Source organism: Gigantopelta aegis, chromosome 1, assembly GCF_016097555.1.
Source record: "Gigantopelta aegis isolate Gae_Host chromosome 1, Gae_host_genome, whole genome shotgun sequence".
NCBI classification, from domain to species: Eukaryota; Metazoa; Mollusca; class Gastropoda; order Neomphalida; family Peltospiridae; genus Gigantopelta; species Gigantopelta aegis.
In genome coordinates this window covers 37,785,764-37,803,721 of record NC_054699.1, presented here as the reverse complement: position 1 = coordinate 37,803,721, position 17,958 = coordinate 37,785,764, and the positions used below count along the sequence as shown (strand labels likewise).

The 17,958-nt window shown below is 41.2% G+C and overlaps 1 protein-coding gene across 4 annotated transcripts in view; it reads right to left on the bottom strand.

Annotated features, from left to right (window-relative positions):
• Positions 1-2,538: 2,538 nt before the first annotated feature.
• LOC121374644 overlaps positions 2,539-17,958 on the bottom strand; it is a 58,152-nt gene continuing 42,732 nt past the window's right edge. For 3 of the 4 annotated variants that reach the window (XM_041501754.1, XM_041501767.1, XM_041501773.1), the window contains exons 13-18: positions 15,276-15,302; positions 10,900-11,077; positions 8,516-8,583; positions 7,739-7,860; positions 5,272-5,479; positions 2,539-3,952 (exon numbers count right to left, since the gene is read on the bottom strand). In XM_041501754.1, coding sequence (XP_041357688.1) covers positions 3,200-3,952; positions 5,272-5,479; positions 7,739-7,860; positions 8,516-8,583; positions 10,900-11,077; positions 15,276-15,302 — 1,356 coding nt within the window. In that variant the 3' untranslated portion in view covers positions 2,539-3,199. The remainder of the gene's footprint in view (positions 3,953-5,271; positions 5,480-7,738; positions 7,861-8,515; positions 8,584-10,899; positions 11,078-15,275; positions 15,303-17,958) is intronic. The other variant, XM_041501761.1, reaches the window with a different exon arrangement.

The following is a 17,958-nucleotide window of genomic DNA, read 5'->3' as shown; positions in this document are numbered from 1 at the left end:
ACATTTTTATTAATATCAGCAGGCCCATGGATTTGTGTATGTACCTTTGCCTGCCTGGGGAAAACATACCCTGAAAAGGACAACCACTGTTGTCCAGCTCTTTCTCCCAGGCAATTGGTTTAAACAAACACACCCACTACACCAGGGCCGTAGCTAACGGAAAGCATTATAGAAACTTAAAGAAAATTCTCTTCTTAACTGTTTAAGGAGTTTTAGACTATTAACTACTCAGCTGCAGCCCCCCCCCCCCCCCCCCCCCCCCAGCTACGGCCATGTACACCTGGCCGGAGTACACCCATTTTACACAAAAACCACTACTTTTGCATGGGCCGAATATTTACCACAAACTAGTCTTCAATGTCAACAAGTTACACATGTTTACAAACTACATGCTCTCCCCTGTCACTTCAGTCAAGTAGTTGCCACTTCAAAGCTGTCTGCCATGAAATAATCAGTCAAACAGCGGAATACTTGCGCGGACAAATTTCCGAATGGGAAGATAACTGTGATCTGAGGCCTTGTGGCGGAAGAACACAAACGTTGGAGAAGGGATTCTTCGGATTGTCCAACGTAAAAAATGAAACAAGAAAATAAAAATATAACAGTATATAATATAAAAATTTAGTGTGGTGGAGGGCGGGTTCCTAGGCCCCCCTTAGACTCGCCACTGCGTACGATTTTTAACCGAAAAAGAAACATATGGATAAAAAATTTCTTTTATGCATATATGTTGATGGTGGTGGTATTAAAAAATCAAAATCAGGGACGGAACCTGGATTTTGTTAAGGGTGGATACTCGTGAAGACCCTAGTTCCCTGGCCCATCTGTAATAAAGACGCTCAGAGACGCGGTTTCAGGGCAATTTATTGTTTAAAAACAAAACATTCAGTCATTAAAGAGGGCACTTCAAACAGGCGTGGGGGGTACAGGACCTCTGTGACCCTCCCGGATATGCTAATCATTTAGTCAGTTTTCATGCAAGTAATCAAAAGTTTGACATTGTAGTTTAATACAGTTCCTTTTAACCTTTACCTTCCAATGGCATTTAATCATAATCACAGTATGTATGTCTGTGGCCCGTGAAGCGAATTAAATGTTTGTTTATATATAGGTCTAAAATAGTCTAAAACGTTTGCTTTCAAATGCACTGTCAGTTATTTTCTGGTAGCAGCCATTTTTGTTTCAATTAAACATACCAATTTATTAAAGAAAATGTCCAATGCTAATTTACTTAGAGTATGTACACTGAAAACGTCTCTAGAAGCTGCTTCTCCGAAACTAAAAACAACACAACACGTGAAATATTTATAAAATATTTTTATTCATATGACCGTTAATAACTAATATATATTACATAGATTTGTAACAAAAAGACAGTATCATCTTTGACAGTAATAACAGGTTTAAGAATACAGAATGTATAACAAACAGTTCATTACAAATTAAGCGTTAAAAATAGTTACAAGCTAAGAGTTAAAAATATTACTGAAACCAAGGAGCGGATTTAGGTTGGTTTCCCCTATTTTTGCTTTTGTGTAAAGTGAAGAGTTTATCAATGCCAAAGAACTAAGTTATGTTAATGTGTCTCCCCCCCCCCCCTTAAAAACCTAGATCCGCACCTGGAAATTCTAGTCGATCCCCAAATACACTCAATCAACAACAGTTGTTTCAGTGTCGAAAAACATTCCCCAAACATGTCAGTAAAATGTGGGAAAGAAATATAACAGTAAAGGAGATCCAAAGAATTATAATTATCTCAAAGTCGATGACGTTTCTGTCCGTAACGTTTGTGAAATGAAGTGTAGACGTTATTTTAATGTATTAAGATCCAACCAATAACAGCTTACAAATGTAAATGCTTAAAAGTGTTAATTATGTAACAATATTCTACAACAAGTAAACTTGCCGATATAACTGGGATATTTGTATGGAGGAATTCCTCACCGACTTTCTTTGTTTATGAAATGTAGCTGTCAATGAATGATACAGGCGGGTACTGAGGTGGGAGCCGGTACCGGGGTTCGAAGGCTTAACCACTACACGAACATAGCACCACAACTGTCATATCAAGTATTGAAAATGAACTAGGCCATACATTTTCAATAACTCTTTCTTTTGTGAACATATCACAACTAGTTACTAGCACACGAAACGATCCATGGCGTATGATTTATTCTACAAGATACTGTGTTGAATTCTTAAATCAATGAAGTGTAATATTTACCCCCCCCCCCCCCCCCCCCCCCCCCCCCCCCCCCCCCCCCCCCCCCCCATAAAACCTTAGTATTTGATAAAGAAGTAATCAGTGTATATTAAACTACATTTTCCATCTTGTAAATATATTACACTACACGTCAGCTGGGAAGAATATTATACTACATATCAACTTCTAATTACTTGCATGGTTTAACTTAATCCTAGATGTAGGAATATATCAGCAACCGAGAGAAGTAGGGCAGTGGTATACTAATTCACCTTTCAAGTGTTGAGGAGGAGAAGTGTATACTCCTTGTAGTTGGGGAGGGGGCATTCACCTCACCTTTTCAAGTTGGGGAACGGCAATACATAACCTCTAGTTGGAGGTGGCAGCACCCCCTGCACCCCGCTCCCTATCAATACATAATATTTAGAGTTGGGAGGACGGTACCCCTGCATCCTCCCTATCATGTTGACGAATCCTCAGGGGTAATAAAAAGCAAGACATAATCTTCAAAGTTATAGGACAGTGTACTTCACTCTTCTCCTTTTAAATTGGTAACAAAACAAACTCTTCAGAGTTAGTGAGCACTGACCCCTGTACCCTGCCCCTCCCTTTCTCTTCAGAGTTAGTGAGCACTGACCCCTGTACCCTGCCCCTCCCTTTCTCTTCAGAGTTAGTGAGCACTGACCCCTGTACCCTGCCCCTCCCTTTCTCTTCAGACGGCTATGCAACTCCTACAATTAAGAAAATGTCCATGCCGTTGAACCCCCTCACCCCACCTGAATACAGTCCAAGGCAGAAAAATGCCGTGGAGAATTAAAAGCTCCACGGCAATCTCCGTGTTATTGCCGATTGCCGTGGGCAATTGCAAGGGTTGCTATGCTAGTTTTCTACGAATGATTGTTTAAGTTGTGAATAATATGTAATAGTGAAGAGTTGACGAACTGCCTCAGGAACCCTGCCCCTCCCCTGCCGCTTCAGATGCCGATTTACTCAGAATTATTTTTTCATGGCCCGTACGGCTTTTACCGACCTCAGTAACTTGGTCTTGGCGCTCTCGAACTTCTGTATGACGATCTTGTTCTCGGCGCCTATGTCGAGCTTGCTGGGGTCTGTCACGATGCGGGCCTTGATGAATCCTTTCATGATGGCCTCCTGCACGGGCACCCTGACCCCGGTCTTGTTGTTGATGTAGTCGCCCGTCTTGCTGTCCAGCAGGCCCTGGCTGACTGCCTCATGGAACGAGACCTTGTCCTTCTTCACCTGGTCCACCACCCCGTGCACGGAGTACGTCTTGGTAACCACCTCAGGCTTGCCGTTGCCGCCGTCGCCGTCTTCATCGGTGTGGTACTCCACCACGATCAAGCCGCTGGAGATAGCGTCGGCGATGGCCATAATCTCCCCAGTCTCCGTCTTGTACGTGCCGTTGTTGGTGTCGAGGATGCCCTTGTCGATGGCCTTGGAGACGGCGAGCTTCTCCTCTGTGCTGGGGTCGAGCACGTACTTGATGGTGTAGGGGTGCGTCTCCCGCGTCACGGTGATCGTGATCAGGCCGAACGTCTGCTTCTCCTCCTTCACCTTCGTCGTGGACACCAGCTCCATGATCACCAGCTGCCGGTTGATCGCTTGGTCGACCGTCATCGTCTCGCGCGTCACCGGGTTGTAGTAGGTGCCGCGGTTCTGGTCGATCAGGCCGATCATGACGGCGTCGTGCAGGGAGATCTCGCGTTTAGTTTTAGGGTCGACAACACTCTGGAAACAAAACACGCGTAACATTAATCATATATGCATTAGTGATATCTAACTGAAGACGAAATATTCACAACGTTAATCACGTATATATTAATGATATCAAACTGAAGACGAAATATTCACAACGTTAACCACGTGTATATTAGTGATATCAAACTGAAGACGAAATATTCACAACGTTAATCACGTGTATCAGCCGCGTGTACAGGAATATGTGGTTTTAGGGTACACGGCACTCTGGAAACAAAACACGTGTAACATTAAAGGGACATTCCGGAGTTTGCTGCATTATAAGATGTTTCAGACTAATAAAAAATGTCTACGATTAAACTTGCATATTAAATATATTTTCTAGTTTAGAAAATCAGTGTCTGTTTATTCAATGTGTTTCTGGTTGTGTTAATATTTTTAAGAGGCCCAAACTGGATTTTGTCTCAAATAATTTCGTACGTACGAAAAAACAATATTTTAGGAAATAAGATGAAATTTAACCTAGTACGATCAGAAACACGTTTAATATCCAGCCACTAATGTGTTATGCAGAAAATGATATGTAATTACAATCGTTAAAATGTCTCTGTTAATCAATAACATCTTAAAAATTGCAGGAAACTCAGGAATATCCTTTTAATCATACATATATATTTGTGATATATATTAGTAATATCAAACTCTGAAAACGAATTGTCAAAGGCCGTGGTATGTGCATTCCTGTCTGTGGGAAAGTGCACATAATAGTGTGATTAACTCTTAACAACAAAATCATTAATCAAATTTATAGTAGTAATATAAAATTGTAAAAAGGAAATATTCGTAACGTTAATCGGATGTCTGCATGGTTTTATCCAGGGAAATGAAATTCGTTTGAGTGGGTTGGGGGTGCGAGGGGGTGGGGTCGATGCTACAAGCCCCTGCATACGCGCCTTTGCATATTTATTAATGATATCAAACTGTAAGGGCCAAATAATTTAAATGTATATTAGTGATGTCAAACTATGAAATTAAAATATTCACAACGTTAAACACAAGTTGGGGGGGGGGGGGGGGAGGGGGGTCAAAACTATTACTGGTAGTAAATCTTCAGGCAGAGATGAATTTTACTTGTAGAATGCAGGAAATTGCATTTTCAGGATATCTAGTTTTCAAAATGTAACGGGGATCATACCCCCGAACCACCCAAGACACTTTGCCCTCAATCTCAGTCAGTCCCCCCCCCCCCCCCCCCCAATGTCTCCTTGCTTCCGCCGTGTCAGGTGGGGCAGTGACTGGAATGGGAATAAACCTCCTGCAATATGAACTACACTTGTGGAGGTCTCTACCTTGATGACGTAAGTGAGGCACTCCTCTGTAAACGTGGTGGTCACTTCCTCGCTGGTGGTTTCTTCTTTCTCCGTATCTATGACAACGTCCGTGCTGGCCGGCATCGCCTCCTTGGGCGTCTCGTGCAGGGTCAACGACTCGGATTTCTGAATGTTTTCTATCGCCAGTTTCTTGGGGTCCTCGATTTTAAGTTCTGTGTCCCAAAACCTAAAAAAACAAATCAATATATTATCACGTGACAAGATGTCAGACATTGAACTGGTTATAACCACCTTTTATGAAAAGTTTGCTTTGAGGTTTTGTTGACATTGTTTTGTTGTTGGTTGTTGGGCTTTTTTGGTGGGGTTCTTCTTTTTTTCGTATATTTCTTCTTCTTTTTTTCTTTTTTTTGTTATTAGGGGTTTTCTTTTGTTAGTTTTTAGAGTAGTGTTTCGTTTTTTTTTTTTTTTTTAAATATATTTATTTTGTTTTGTGTGTGCGTAAATAAAACATGCATGTAATATACCGTATATTACATGCATGTCACCTTCAAAACATAATAATACATAATGAATAGTGGTTGTTATATTTTGAATGGGTTCTATCAAAACAATGTTCTACTGTTCATAAATAGTTGAACATACAGAACCTCACACTGAACACTTGTTTAAGACAACAGTACATGGCGCAGACTAGACATTCGTAAACTATTTGCTTTACAGACCATAGGCTTACGGGCTCCCAATTTTCTGGGGGAGTGTGGGGGGGGGGGGGGGGGGGGGGGGGGGGGGGCAGACTGGATTTTGCTCGAACGAAAATGCCCGGATCTCGATAACAACAGTTATTCCTATATTAACATTACTACCAAACAGCTATATAAGGTTATAAACGAATCACTGCGCATTTATACATGAATTGTTGAGGGCAGAATGATGAAATACACGATAAAAAGGTCTCAGGTTAGCACAATTTGCGCGATTATCTCTATCAATTTTGCTCCAGCACCAGGGGGCAGTTGCTCCACCACCCCTCCCGTGCCCCACCACCCCCGTCTCGTACGCGTATGTTACATACTGAGAGACGAGTTACCTGACGAAGTGCCCCGTGGTGATGTATCGCAGCTCGTCCACACACATACACACACACACTCAGAGATGAGTTACCTGACGAAGTGCGCCGTGGTGATGTATCGCAGCTCGTCCACACACACACACACACACACACACACACACTAAGACTCCGAGACGAGTTACCTGACGAAGTGCGCCGTGGTGATGTATCGCAGCTCGTCCACACACACACACACTAAGACTGAGAGACGAGTTACCTGACGAAGTGCGCCGTGGTGATGTATCGCAGCTCGTCCACACACACACACACTAAGACTGAGAGACGAGTTACCTGACGAAGTGCGCCGTGGTGATGTATCGCAGCTCGTCCACACACACACACACACTAAGAGACGAGTTACCTGACGAAGTGCGCCGTGGTGATGTATCGCAGCTCGTCCACACACACACACACACACACACACACACACACACACACACACATACACACACACGCACACAAACACACACACTAAGAGACGAGTTACCTGACGAAGTGCGCCGTGGTGATGTATCGCAGCTCGTCCACACACACACACTAAGACTGAGAGATGAGTCACCTGACGAAGTGCGCCGTGGTGATGTATCGCAGCTCGTCCACACACACACACACTAAGAGACGAGTTACCTGACGAAGTGCGCCGTGGTGATGTATCGCAGCTCGTCCACACACACACACACACACACACACACACACACACACACACTAAGACTGAGAGACGAGTTACCTGACGAAGTGCGCCGTGGTGATGTATCGCAGCTCGTCCACACACACACACACACACACACACACACACACACACTAAGACTGAGAGACGAGTTACCTGACGAAGTGCGCCGTGGTGATGTATCGCAGCTCGTCCACACACACACACACACACACACACACACACACACACACTAAGACTGAGAGACGAGTTACCTGACGAAGTGCGCCGTGGTGATGTATCGCAGCTCGTCCACACACACACACACACACACACACACACACACTCAGAGACGAGTTACCTGACGAAGTGCGCCGTGGTGATGTATCGCAGCTCGTCCAGACACACACACACTAAGACTTAGAGACGAGTTACCTGACGAAGTGCGCCGTGGTGATGTATCGCAGCTCGTCCACACACACACACACTAAGACTGAGAGACGAGTTACCTGACGAAGTGCGCCGTGGTGATGTATCGCAGCTCGTCCACACACACACACACTAAGACTGAGAGACGAGTTACCTGACGAAGTGCGCCGTGGTGATGTATCGCAGCTCGTCCACACACACACACACTAAGACTGAGAGACGAGTTACCTGACGAAGTGCGCCGTGGTGATGTATCGCAGCTCGTCCACACACACACACACTAAGACTGAGAGACGAGTTACCTGACGAAGTGCGCCGTGGTGATGTATCGCAGCTCGTCCCACCGGTTACACACCAGCAGATATTTCGGCTGCTTGAGCAGTTCTACAATCACCCGGAATGTCTCCCAGTACGCCCAGAAATCCTGAAAATAATAAACATAAAACATAACGATGGGTGAAAATATAAAATATATCTGCCATTTAAATTATAAAATATAACTATCAATAATAATGTAATACATATTATTCCAAGAAAATATAAACTATATCTACTACAGAAAAACAAACAAACTCTACCACACAAATATAAACTATATCTACTGCAGGAAATATCAAATATAACTGCCGCAGAAAATAAACTTGCACTTGAAATATAAAACAACTACCAATGAAAATGTAAAACTGTCAGGAAATAGAATACATAATTATCACAGAAAAGATATTAATTTATTATTCGTCGGCTATTGCATGTCAAACATTTGGTAATTATAACATAATATTATAGTTGCGCAGTTTCTGTTTCCATTAGTAGCAAGCGATCTTTTACATGCACCATCCCACAAACAGGATAGCACATACCACGGCCTTTGTTATACCAGTCGTGGTGCACTGGCTGGAACAAATATGGCAATTTACTTCACTGATGTTTATCATTTCGAGCACCTAGGCATAAGTTGAAGCATTTGATTCCATCTTGCTATTTAAAAAGAAATCTTGCTTTCCACGTCACAACATGAAAAGAGAACGAAATACCTTTAATATTTAATATACTAGTGTAGCAGATCACGCGACTCTTACCCTGTATTTGTTCAACAGCTGTTCCAACAGTTTGACTTGAACAATAACTTTCATGACCAGTTCATCATCTGTAATCAAGAAATCCACGTTACGGCAAGTAGAATGTGGCTCTGTGGTACAGCATGTGTAAAATAAGCAATATGGAAGCATTGGATTTGTTTACTACTTATTACAGCGACATACCCTAGTTTTTAAACACTAAGGCATATTTATCACTATTAGAGCCGTTTATGATCACTGAAATCAAACATTACTAATATTTTATTGTTTAGATTATCCATGTCCCAATAACGAAAGTGTTTCTAGTCATCCTGGTGTTTCTAATAACACAAAATGCATTTTTTGATATTTAAAAAAAAACCGCACGTGCGTCTGAGAAGTAACGGATATGGAGGCGCGTTTTAGTCTATTTTTAAGGAGATTTCAACGTCACAGACTCTTGTTTCACTCTGTTGTATCCAAATGTGTTACAAGTTTGTCAATTAACCAAACGTAGTGTCCATTTTTACGGGTTGAAACTAGAGTCTAGGTAAAACATATGCCTTAGTGTCTGTCCCTTTAAATCCGCTAGCTCGACGTCATACTAATTGCAAGCGTTAATTCAATAGTCTGCTAAGCTAGTGCAGCATATAGGGCTGCTGAATTGGGTTACTGGGAAATCGTACTTTAATGTTAGACAGATTTCCAGAAATATAAAAAAAAGTTAAAAGGTTTGTTTAGCAACATCACTAGAACACATTGATAAATTAAACATCACCACTTTAGATCCCAGCCCCTGCGTGTATTCGTGTACACGCACATAATACCAGTGAAGGAATACCTACTAGTGGTTTGTAGTACCTGTGAATGAATGAACGAATGAACGAATGAATGAACGAGTGAATGAATGAACGAATTAATGAATGTTTAACGACACCCCAGCACGAAAAATACATCGGCTATTGGGTGTCAAACTATGGTAAATGCAAAACTAAAGTGATGATCAACATCAATATAAAAAAAAAAAAATTCAACAGGTAAATGAAAGCAGAGTGTAAAGAACTGTGCAAAAATACAAATATCACAGATAAATAAAATTAAAATTTAGAATAAAAGTCAGTATCTCGAAATAAATGTAATAAAAGCTTTGGATGGAATCGAAAGGATTCCGTCACAGTTCTTTGTCCAAATATATCTTTTTGAGTTTCTTTCAAATGAGGACACTCCACCAAAATGTGGCGCACCATCAGAATACACTGACAGTGCTCACACTGAGGTGGAGGATCTTTCTTCAAAATATATAAATGGGTTAAGTAAGGATAACCGATGCAAGCACGACACATGACTATTTCATCTTCCCTGCACTGTCTATAGGAGGACTGCCACTCTCACAAGACTGGCTTGATAGCATGAAGCTTGTTCGCAACTGCACCGTCCCAATCATTTTGCCAAGTCAAAAAGATAAATTGGTTGATATTATGTTTAAAATCAGTATAAGGTACACCAACACTGGCATGAGGCAAATCCAAAGCCGACTTGACAGCAGAATCTGCCTTTTCATTACACCTGATGCCAACATGGTTAGGCACCCAACAAAATACAACATCTTCATTGACAATGGATAAAAAGACACACTTTCGAATCACCATCCCAATTAAGGGATGTTTCAGCTTCATATTACGTAAAGCTTGGAGACACAAAAGTGAGTCGGTTAAAATAATAAATTTGGATGCACTAGAATCCTTTATTTGTTCCAAGGCTTTAATGACTGCCCAAATTCCTGTGAATGAAGGCCTACTCGTGGTTTATAATACCAGTGAAGGAATACCTCGTGATTTGTAGTACCCGTGAAGGAATACCCACTCGTGGTTTGTAGTACCCGTGAAGGAATACCCACTCGTGGTTTGTAGTACCCGTGAAGGAATACCAACTCGTGGTTTGTAGTACCTGTGAAGGAATACCCACTCGTCGTGGTTTGTAGTACCCGTGAAGGAATACCCACTCGTTGTTTGTCGTACCCGTGAAGGAATACCCACTCGTGGTTTGTAGTACCCGTGAAGGAATACGCACTCGTTTTTGTAGTACCCGTGAAGGAATCCCTACTCGTGGTTTGTAGTACCCGTGAAGGAATACCTACTCGTGGTTTATGATACCCGTGAAGGAATACCACTCGTGGTTTGTAGTACCTGTGAAGGAATACCTACTCGTGGTTTGTAGTACCTGTTAAGGAATACCTAGTGGTTTGTAGTACCTGTGAAGGAATACCTACTCGTGGTTTGTAGTACTTGTGAAGGAATACCTACTCGTGGTTTGTAGTACCCGTGACGGAATACCTACTCGTAGTTTGTAACACCTGTGAAGGAATACCTACTCGTAGTTTGTAACACCTGTGAAGGAATACCTACTCGTGGTTTGCCCTGCTGGGGACTCTTCGAGTATCATCTTCAGTCTGAGCATGCGCTCCTCGAGCTCCTGGTAGTCGGAGTACTCGCTCCAGTTGGGCTGCAGGCTCTTCTCGATGTACTTGAGGATCCTCAGCAGTTCCACTTTGTCTTCGTCCTTCATTGCCTGCAGCACCGCGACCTGCAGAAAGGACGAGTTAAGACGGTTTTAACAAAACTCATTATAGGTGCAGTCTCATGCGTCATATTTCGGTGTTATTGTCGTTGTGTTATGGGTTGGGGGTTTTTGGTGTGTGTATGTGTGTGTGTGAGAGAGAGAGAGGGGGGGGGGGGGGGGGGGTCGATTTTTTTTTTCGCTTTTGATTTTCGTTTTTGTTGTTGGTAAAGAGTGTTTTCAGAAAACGCCTGAAAGGTGCAGTGTCAAAGATGGATACGTCATATTTTGTGTGTGTGTGTGGTGGTGTGTGGGTGGGGGGGGGGGGGGGTAGAGTCGGTTTTTTGTTTTGTTATTGGGGTTTTGGGTATGATTGAGATTTTGCGTGTTTGTTGTTGTTGTTTTTTAAAGTTAGTTTGTTGTTTTTGTTTTGTATCATTAAATGCGCTGACGAAACGTTGAGAAATTTTTTGTGGTTTAATGGTTTAGAGATCGACTTTATTTAAAATAAACTTATTTTATTATAGAAATGACTACAAATTCATTGATCCCACATGTAATCCTTGTATAATTAACTCAACAATATAACAGCTGAAACGTGCTGCCACTCGGCTCAAACTGTGGTTTCCTCGAGCCAGTCGCAGACAATATAAAGTATATAGAAAATATTAATTAATTGTGTATCCATTAAAATAGAACCCAGTTCTTCGTCAATGTGGAGATGCCATTAAAATTCAAATGTGATGTTACATTTGAGCAGTTAATCATCATTGTTGAATTTGGCAATGATATACATTACTAGAATCATGCTATATGTTGGCATGTAAGTCAAGGTATAATATTTACATTTCACAAGAAATATTATTAAATATATTTTGTTATTGTGCAATTTTGATACTTGCCCTTTAATGGTAAGGTGTACAATGGTTAAAGGTATAGTGTGAAACGAAAACCCAGTGTACAGTGTCGTTTAGAGAGTTAATGGCGAGATGTAGAATTAAAACCACAATACAAGGTGATTGGTTAATGGTGAGATTAACATAAACCATTAAAAATAAGTTAATATATAAATAAATAAATAAATACCCTCAAAATATATATTGAGTTGGTTAGATGTAATGATATAAACTGATATCCCATTATTAATAGTTTACTTTGGGGTGGTTCATTTCATGACATCCATATTACTGTCAGTAATGAGTTTACCAAGTCCCAGGCTCGTCTCTATGTGTTGTGTTAATCGTTCCAGTTTGACTTCACGTAAACAGAAAAGGAAGAGTAGTGTAACAGTAAAAAACTGTTCTATATATTTGCATGCAATTTGTAAACACGCTGATAAAAAACAAAACAAATAATAAAAAAGAGACTTACAGATAGTGAAGAATGTCGTCTGGTACACAGATAACGAAATGAGCTATGTTTTACTGTGACTAATTCACAGTTTATCCTACAAAACGCTGTGTTTGATTACTCAGTTATTAATCCGTCTTTGTTATTTGTATAGGGATTATGTCTGTTCCCTCATCTCTATGTTCTCTCAGCTAACCCTAACCCTAACCCTGGGGAATAGAGCTGAGGAACCCTAACCCTAACCATGGGGGAACAGAGCTGGGGAACCCTAACCCTAACCCTGGGGGAACAGAGCTGTGGAACCCTAACCCTAACCCTGGGGGAACAGAGCTGAGGAACCCTAACCCTAACCATGGGGGAACAGAGCTGAGGAACCCTATCCCTAACCCTGGGGGAACAGAGCTGAGGAACCCTAACCCTAACCATGGACGAACAGAGCTGAGGAACCCTAACCCTAACCTTGGGGGAACAGAGCTGAGGAACCCTAACCCTAACCCTGGGGAACAGAGCTGAGGAACCCTAACCCTAACCCTGGGGGAACAGAGCTGAGGAACCCTAACCCTAACCATGGGGGAACAGAGCTGAGGAACCCTATCCCTAACCATGAGGGAACAGAGCTGAGGAACCCTATCCCTAACCATGGGGGAACAGAGCTGAGGAACCCTAACCCTAACCATGGGGGAACAGAGCTGAATAACCCTATTCCTAACCATGAGGGAACAGAGCTGAGGAACCCTATCCCTAACCATGGGGGAACAGAGCTGAGGAACCCTATCCCTAACCATGGGGGAACAGAGCTGAGGAACCCTAACCCTAACCATGGGGGAACAGAGCTGATGAACTCTAACCCTAACCATGGGGGAACAGAGCTGAGGAACCCTAACCCTAACCATGGGGGAACAGAGCTGAGGAACCCTAACCCTAACCATGGGAGAACAGAGCTGAGGAACCCTAACCCTAACCATGGGGGAACAGAGCTGAGGAACCCTAACCCTAACCATGGGGGAACAGAGCTGAGGAACCCTAACCCTAACCATGGGGGAACAGAGCTGAGGAACTCTAACCCTAACCATGGGGGAACAGAGCTGAGGAACCCTAACCCTAACCCTGAAGGAACAGAGCTGAGGAACCCTATCCCTAACCCTGAAGGAACATAGAGCTGAGGAACCCTAACACTTGGGAAAACATAAAGCTGAAGGGAAACATAGAGTTGACCCCGTTGGGTATCAGTTTTGAAGGATATATGTTACTACGTAGGATTATCTAACAAAGAAATTTTAATTTCATTCATCGTGGAGCATACAGCATTCTTTATTATTGTAAGCCTTGCTGTCTAATTTAATATCTTAAATTTGGTAACATATTATACTGTGAAGGTAACCATTACTTTGGAATGCACAATAAAGAGTATATTATAGTAGGGATTACATCAACTAATCCACTACATGAGTAGTATCAAAGAAATCAAAAAGCAGAAAGATGAAGATACGAAGTTGTGTTGATGATAGGTGTATAGAATGTGCCACACACAGTCAGGTAAGTGATTATATTATATTTCAATGGGATAAAATAATATAATACAAAACAAGGATCGAACTTCATTTTAAGAAATAGGAAGCAATATAAATATTATGAATCTCATATTTTAATATGGAATTTAAAATTATTTCTAGAACTTCACCGTTTTAATACCAATTTGGAAGACTTAAACAAATCAATTTATTGTGGATTCAAAACACCTTATTATCGTTCCTGAAACAGGAATTCTGGATTTTATCTCGAACAGACCCAAATGAAGTGTAAAATATTCTGGCCCTAAATGAAATATAAAATGTATTCTTTATTTTATTTCATTAAATGTAATGTTAATACTGATTCGCTGAACGTATTTAGGTTTTACGTTTAGAAATACTCGTATCTGCAGTGTTCGAGAAAGGCTAGTAACTGGATAGAAATAGACAGTTCACACATGCGCAGTTATATGCAAGCACACGGAGAGGAAGACACAAAAAGTAATTGGTCCTCTAATAACAATGTAACGCAGGCCTTTAGGAACTATGACCTGTGCCCCCTCCACTAGAAAGTGTGTCCCCAATCCCCGTCCAAATATCGTTCCTACGGGCCTGTAACGTATTTCTTCCAGGAAGATGGTTACGTGCTAGAAATAGTGATTTTTTCCTCATCTAGCCAGCGACATTTATGAGTGTATAAGCCTAATTTTCGTTCAGCATTTTACAACCCAATCCTAACTGGAGACTACCAAATAGTATTGGCCGTGATCAGCCTAAGTGTCTTCGACTTGTATATTTCTAAAAGGTACTCACAGAAACAGAATCATGAATATGTCACACCAAAACGATATCTTGAACTTCTATGAGACATTAAGACTACCACGCATGCACCGAGGGTATGTATGGCAATAAAAACAAAACAGACAAAAACAGAAGTGCCCCTACTAGGTGGTTATGGGTTTGAAATATTTTGAAATTGGACACCGCATTTCCGTACTTTGACAAATTTTAAATAGTTCTTTTACTATCATCTATCTAAAAAGTATTAAAATGTATGCATGAATTTCCAAGATTTTAGGGTATGTAATTTTACCGTTCGTACCCTCTGACAGAAATCCTGACCGGATGTACAGAAATTAAAACTCTACGCAGAAAACTGTTTGAACCAGAGATAAAATACATTGTTATTGGAGGACCATGTAACTGTAATTTTATAACGTGATGAAAAAAACATATTAAGTACACAATCACCACAACACAACATTCTGAATACAACACAACAGAGTACAACAACATTCTGAGGACAACACAACAAACTGCCCACAACACAACATTATGAATACAACACAAAACACTGAACATGCCTTTTCCGCCATCTTGTCATTGGTTTTCTGTAGAAAGCAGAGAAATAGAAATGGTGTAGAGAAGTAGAATTAATGACTTGGACTATGTTACAGAGTAAAGGAACAAAATGTTGTTTAGTTAAGACGATACATCAAACTTCGTTATTCAGAAATGGTCATTTCCATGGTGACTGACCGTATATTTTTGTACCCAGGTTTAAAATTTTAAATACCTTCTCCAAGTTCAGCCTGCGAACGTTTCGCTGACGTTCACGATCTATTTGATTGGTTCCTAACGTGGTCATTTGGTTTACAGTGAAACTCATAAACCAGTCTAGCGGATGTTTTTCTGTTCGGTCTGGCTAACTCATCCCAGTAGTTTGGTCCATATTGTATCCAAGCATTTCACGCTGCTAGATTTGTATTAGGTAATCACAAGATACGTAAGACTGACGTAACAAATTCATTACACTAAGTATAGTCTGTCCCACAGGGAACGCCTTTTTTCATGCTATGGAACTTACTACAAGTTATTTATATCTGAGCTGATTTATTGTAAATTGCACACAAATGTTTTATTTTATTTTCAAACCAGTTTTACTTTTCTTCTTACGTCAAACCGAACTGAAATTATTTACAAAAACCCCTACATATTTATAGAATGATGGGACGGATTATAAAATAACACATTATACGAAAATCCCAAATTAGGTAAGTAAACACTGCTGCATTTTCGTCACAAGTTTTACCTAACATTCGTCACAAGATTTACCTAACATTCGTCACAAGTTTTACCTAACATTCGTCACAAGTTTTACCTAACATTCGTCACAAGATTTACCTAACATTTTAGAAGTATCCCGCTACCTTTATCAAGGAAAAGTAATTCTCTCAACTATCTACGTAATGTCCATCTTTACCTAGGATAACGGTTTAATACAATCGATTTACACGAAAATAAACATTGGTGGTTATTTAGTTGATTGACAGTGATGATACAAAACAATTAACTGGTTACAAAAGATCACTGAATATAGTAGGCTGGTAAACGTTCTACAATTTCGTTCTATTTTTACAACATTTAGTTGAATATCGTCTGATAAAAACCTAACAAGGGGAAATATCTGGCTACAACGGTGACTCAAATACTGTAACAGGTATTTGAATATCAGAAACAGCTCAGATTGTAATGTCAGTCACCTTGGAATTGATCACACTCATGCATACATATTCAATAAGCTTTGACTCTTGCTTAAATTCTTTACAGTGGTTCGTGGAGATGGGACAGGGAGGAAGATGTCAGATCGAAGAGGAGGTTATGAAGGGCGAATTGGGAGGATGGGACAGGGAGAAAGATTTTAGGAGAGGGACGATGGGAGGAAGATTTTAGATCAAGATCGAAGACGGGAGGTGTAGATGAAGGGCGAATTGGGAGGATGGGACAGGGAGCAAGATGTCAGATCGAAGAGGAGGTGTATGAAGGGCGAATGGCGAATTGGGAGAAAGATGGGGAAGAGGAGGTTATGAAGGGCGAATTGGGAGGATGGGACAGGGAGAAAGATGTCAGATCTAAGAGGAGGTGTATGAAGGCGAATTGGGAGGATGGGACAGGGAGAAAGATGTCAGATCTAAGAGGAGGTTATGAAGGGCGAATTGGGAGGATGGGACAGGGAGAAAGATTTTAGATCTAAGAGGAGGTTATGAAGGGCGAATTGGGAGGATGGGACAGGGAGAAAGATGTCAGATCTAAGAGGAGGTGTATGAAGGCGAATTGGGAGGATGGGACAGGGAGGAAGATGTCAGATCGAAGAGGAGGTGTATGAAGGGCGAATTGGGAGAGGGTGGAAAAAGAAAGATGTCAGTTTGGAATGAAAGTTATTTTTGTTTAACGACACCACTAGAACACATTGATATATTAATCATTGGCTATTGGATGTCAAACATTTTGTAATTTTGACAAATAGTCTTAGAGAGAAGACCCGTTACATTTTCCCATTAATAGCAAGGGATCTTTTATATGCACTGACAGGATAACAGCTACTACGGCCTTTGATATACCAGATGCGGTGCAATGGTTGGGACGAGAAATAGCCCAACGGGCCAACGACAAGGATCGATCCTAGACCTGGAGCTTTATCACTTTATCGCTTTACGTCCCGCCCCATTGGGGAAAGATGTCATCATACTGAGAGACAGGTGAGACTAGAGGGGGTGTGGGAGGGAAGTGGATATCCAACATGCAAATATGTTTCTAGTATATTTAACATAAAGTTTTAAGCAAGCAAACTTTTATATTGAAAACAAATGTCATCCCCTAAAAACACCACGACAGAATATGTTTGATTCACTTACCATATCATCTTGCCTGTCATCTAAATTACACTGTTTGTATACTGGTCGAACTCCAATTAACAAGACACGAAGTGAGACCAGTTGTGGATGTCGGTTTCTTTGATAAGGAGTGTGTAACCCAGTAGTAAATCGTTCGCTTGATGCGCGATCGGTCTGGGATCAATGCCCATCGGTAGGTCCACTGTGCTATTTCTCGTTCTAGCCAGTGCACCACGACTGATATATCATAGGCCGTGGTATGTGCTGTTCTGTCTGTGGGATGGTGCATATAAAACATCGCTTGCTACTAATGGGAAAATGTAGCTGGTTTCCTCTGATGACTAGTGGTGTCGTTAAAGAAAACAAACTTCTT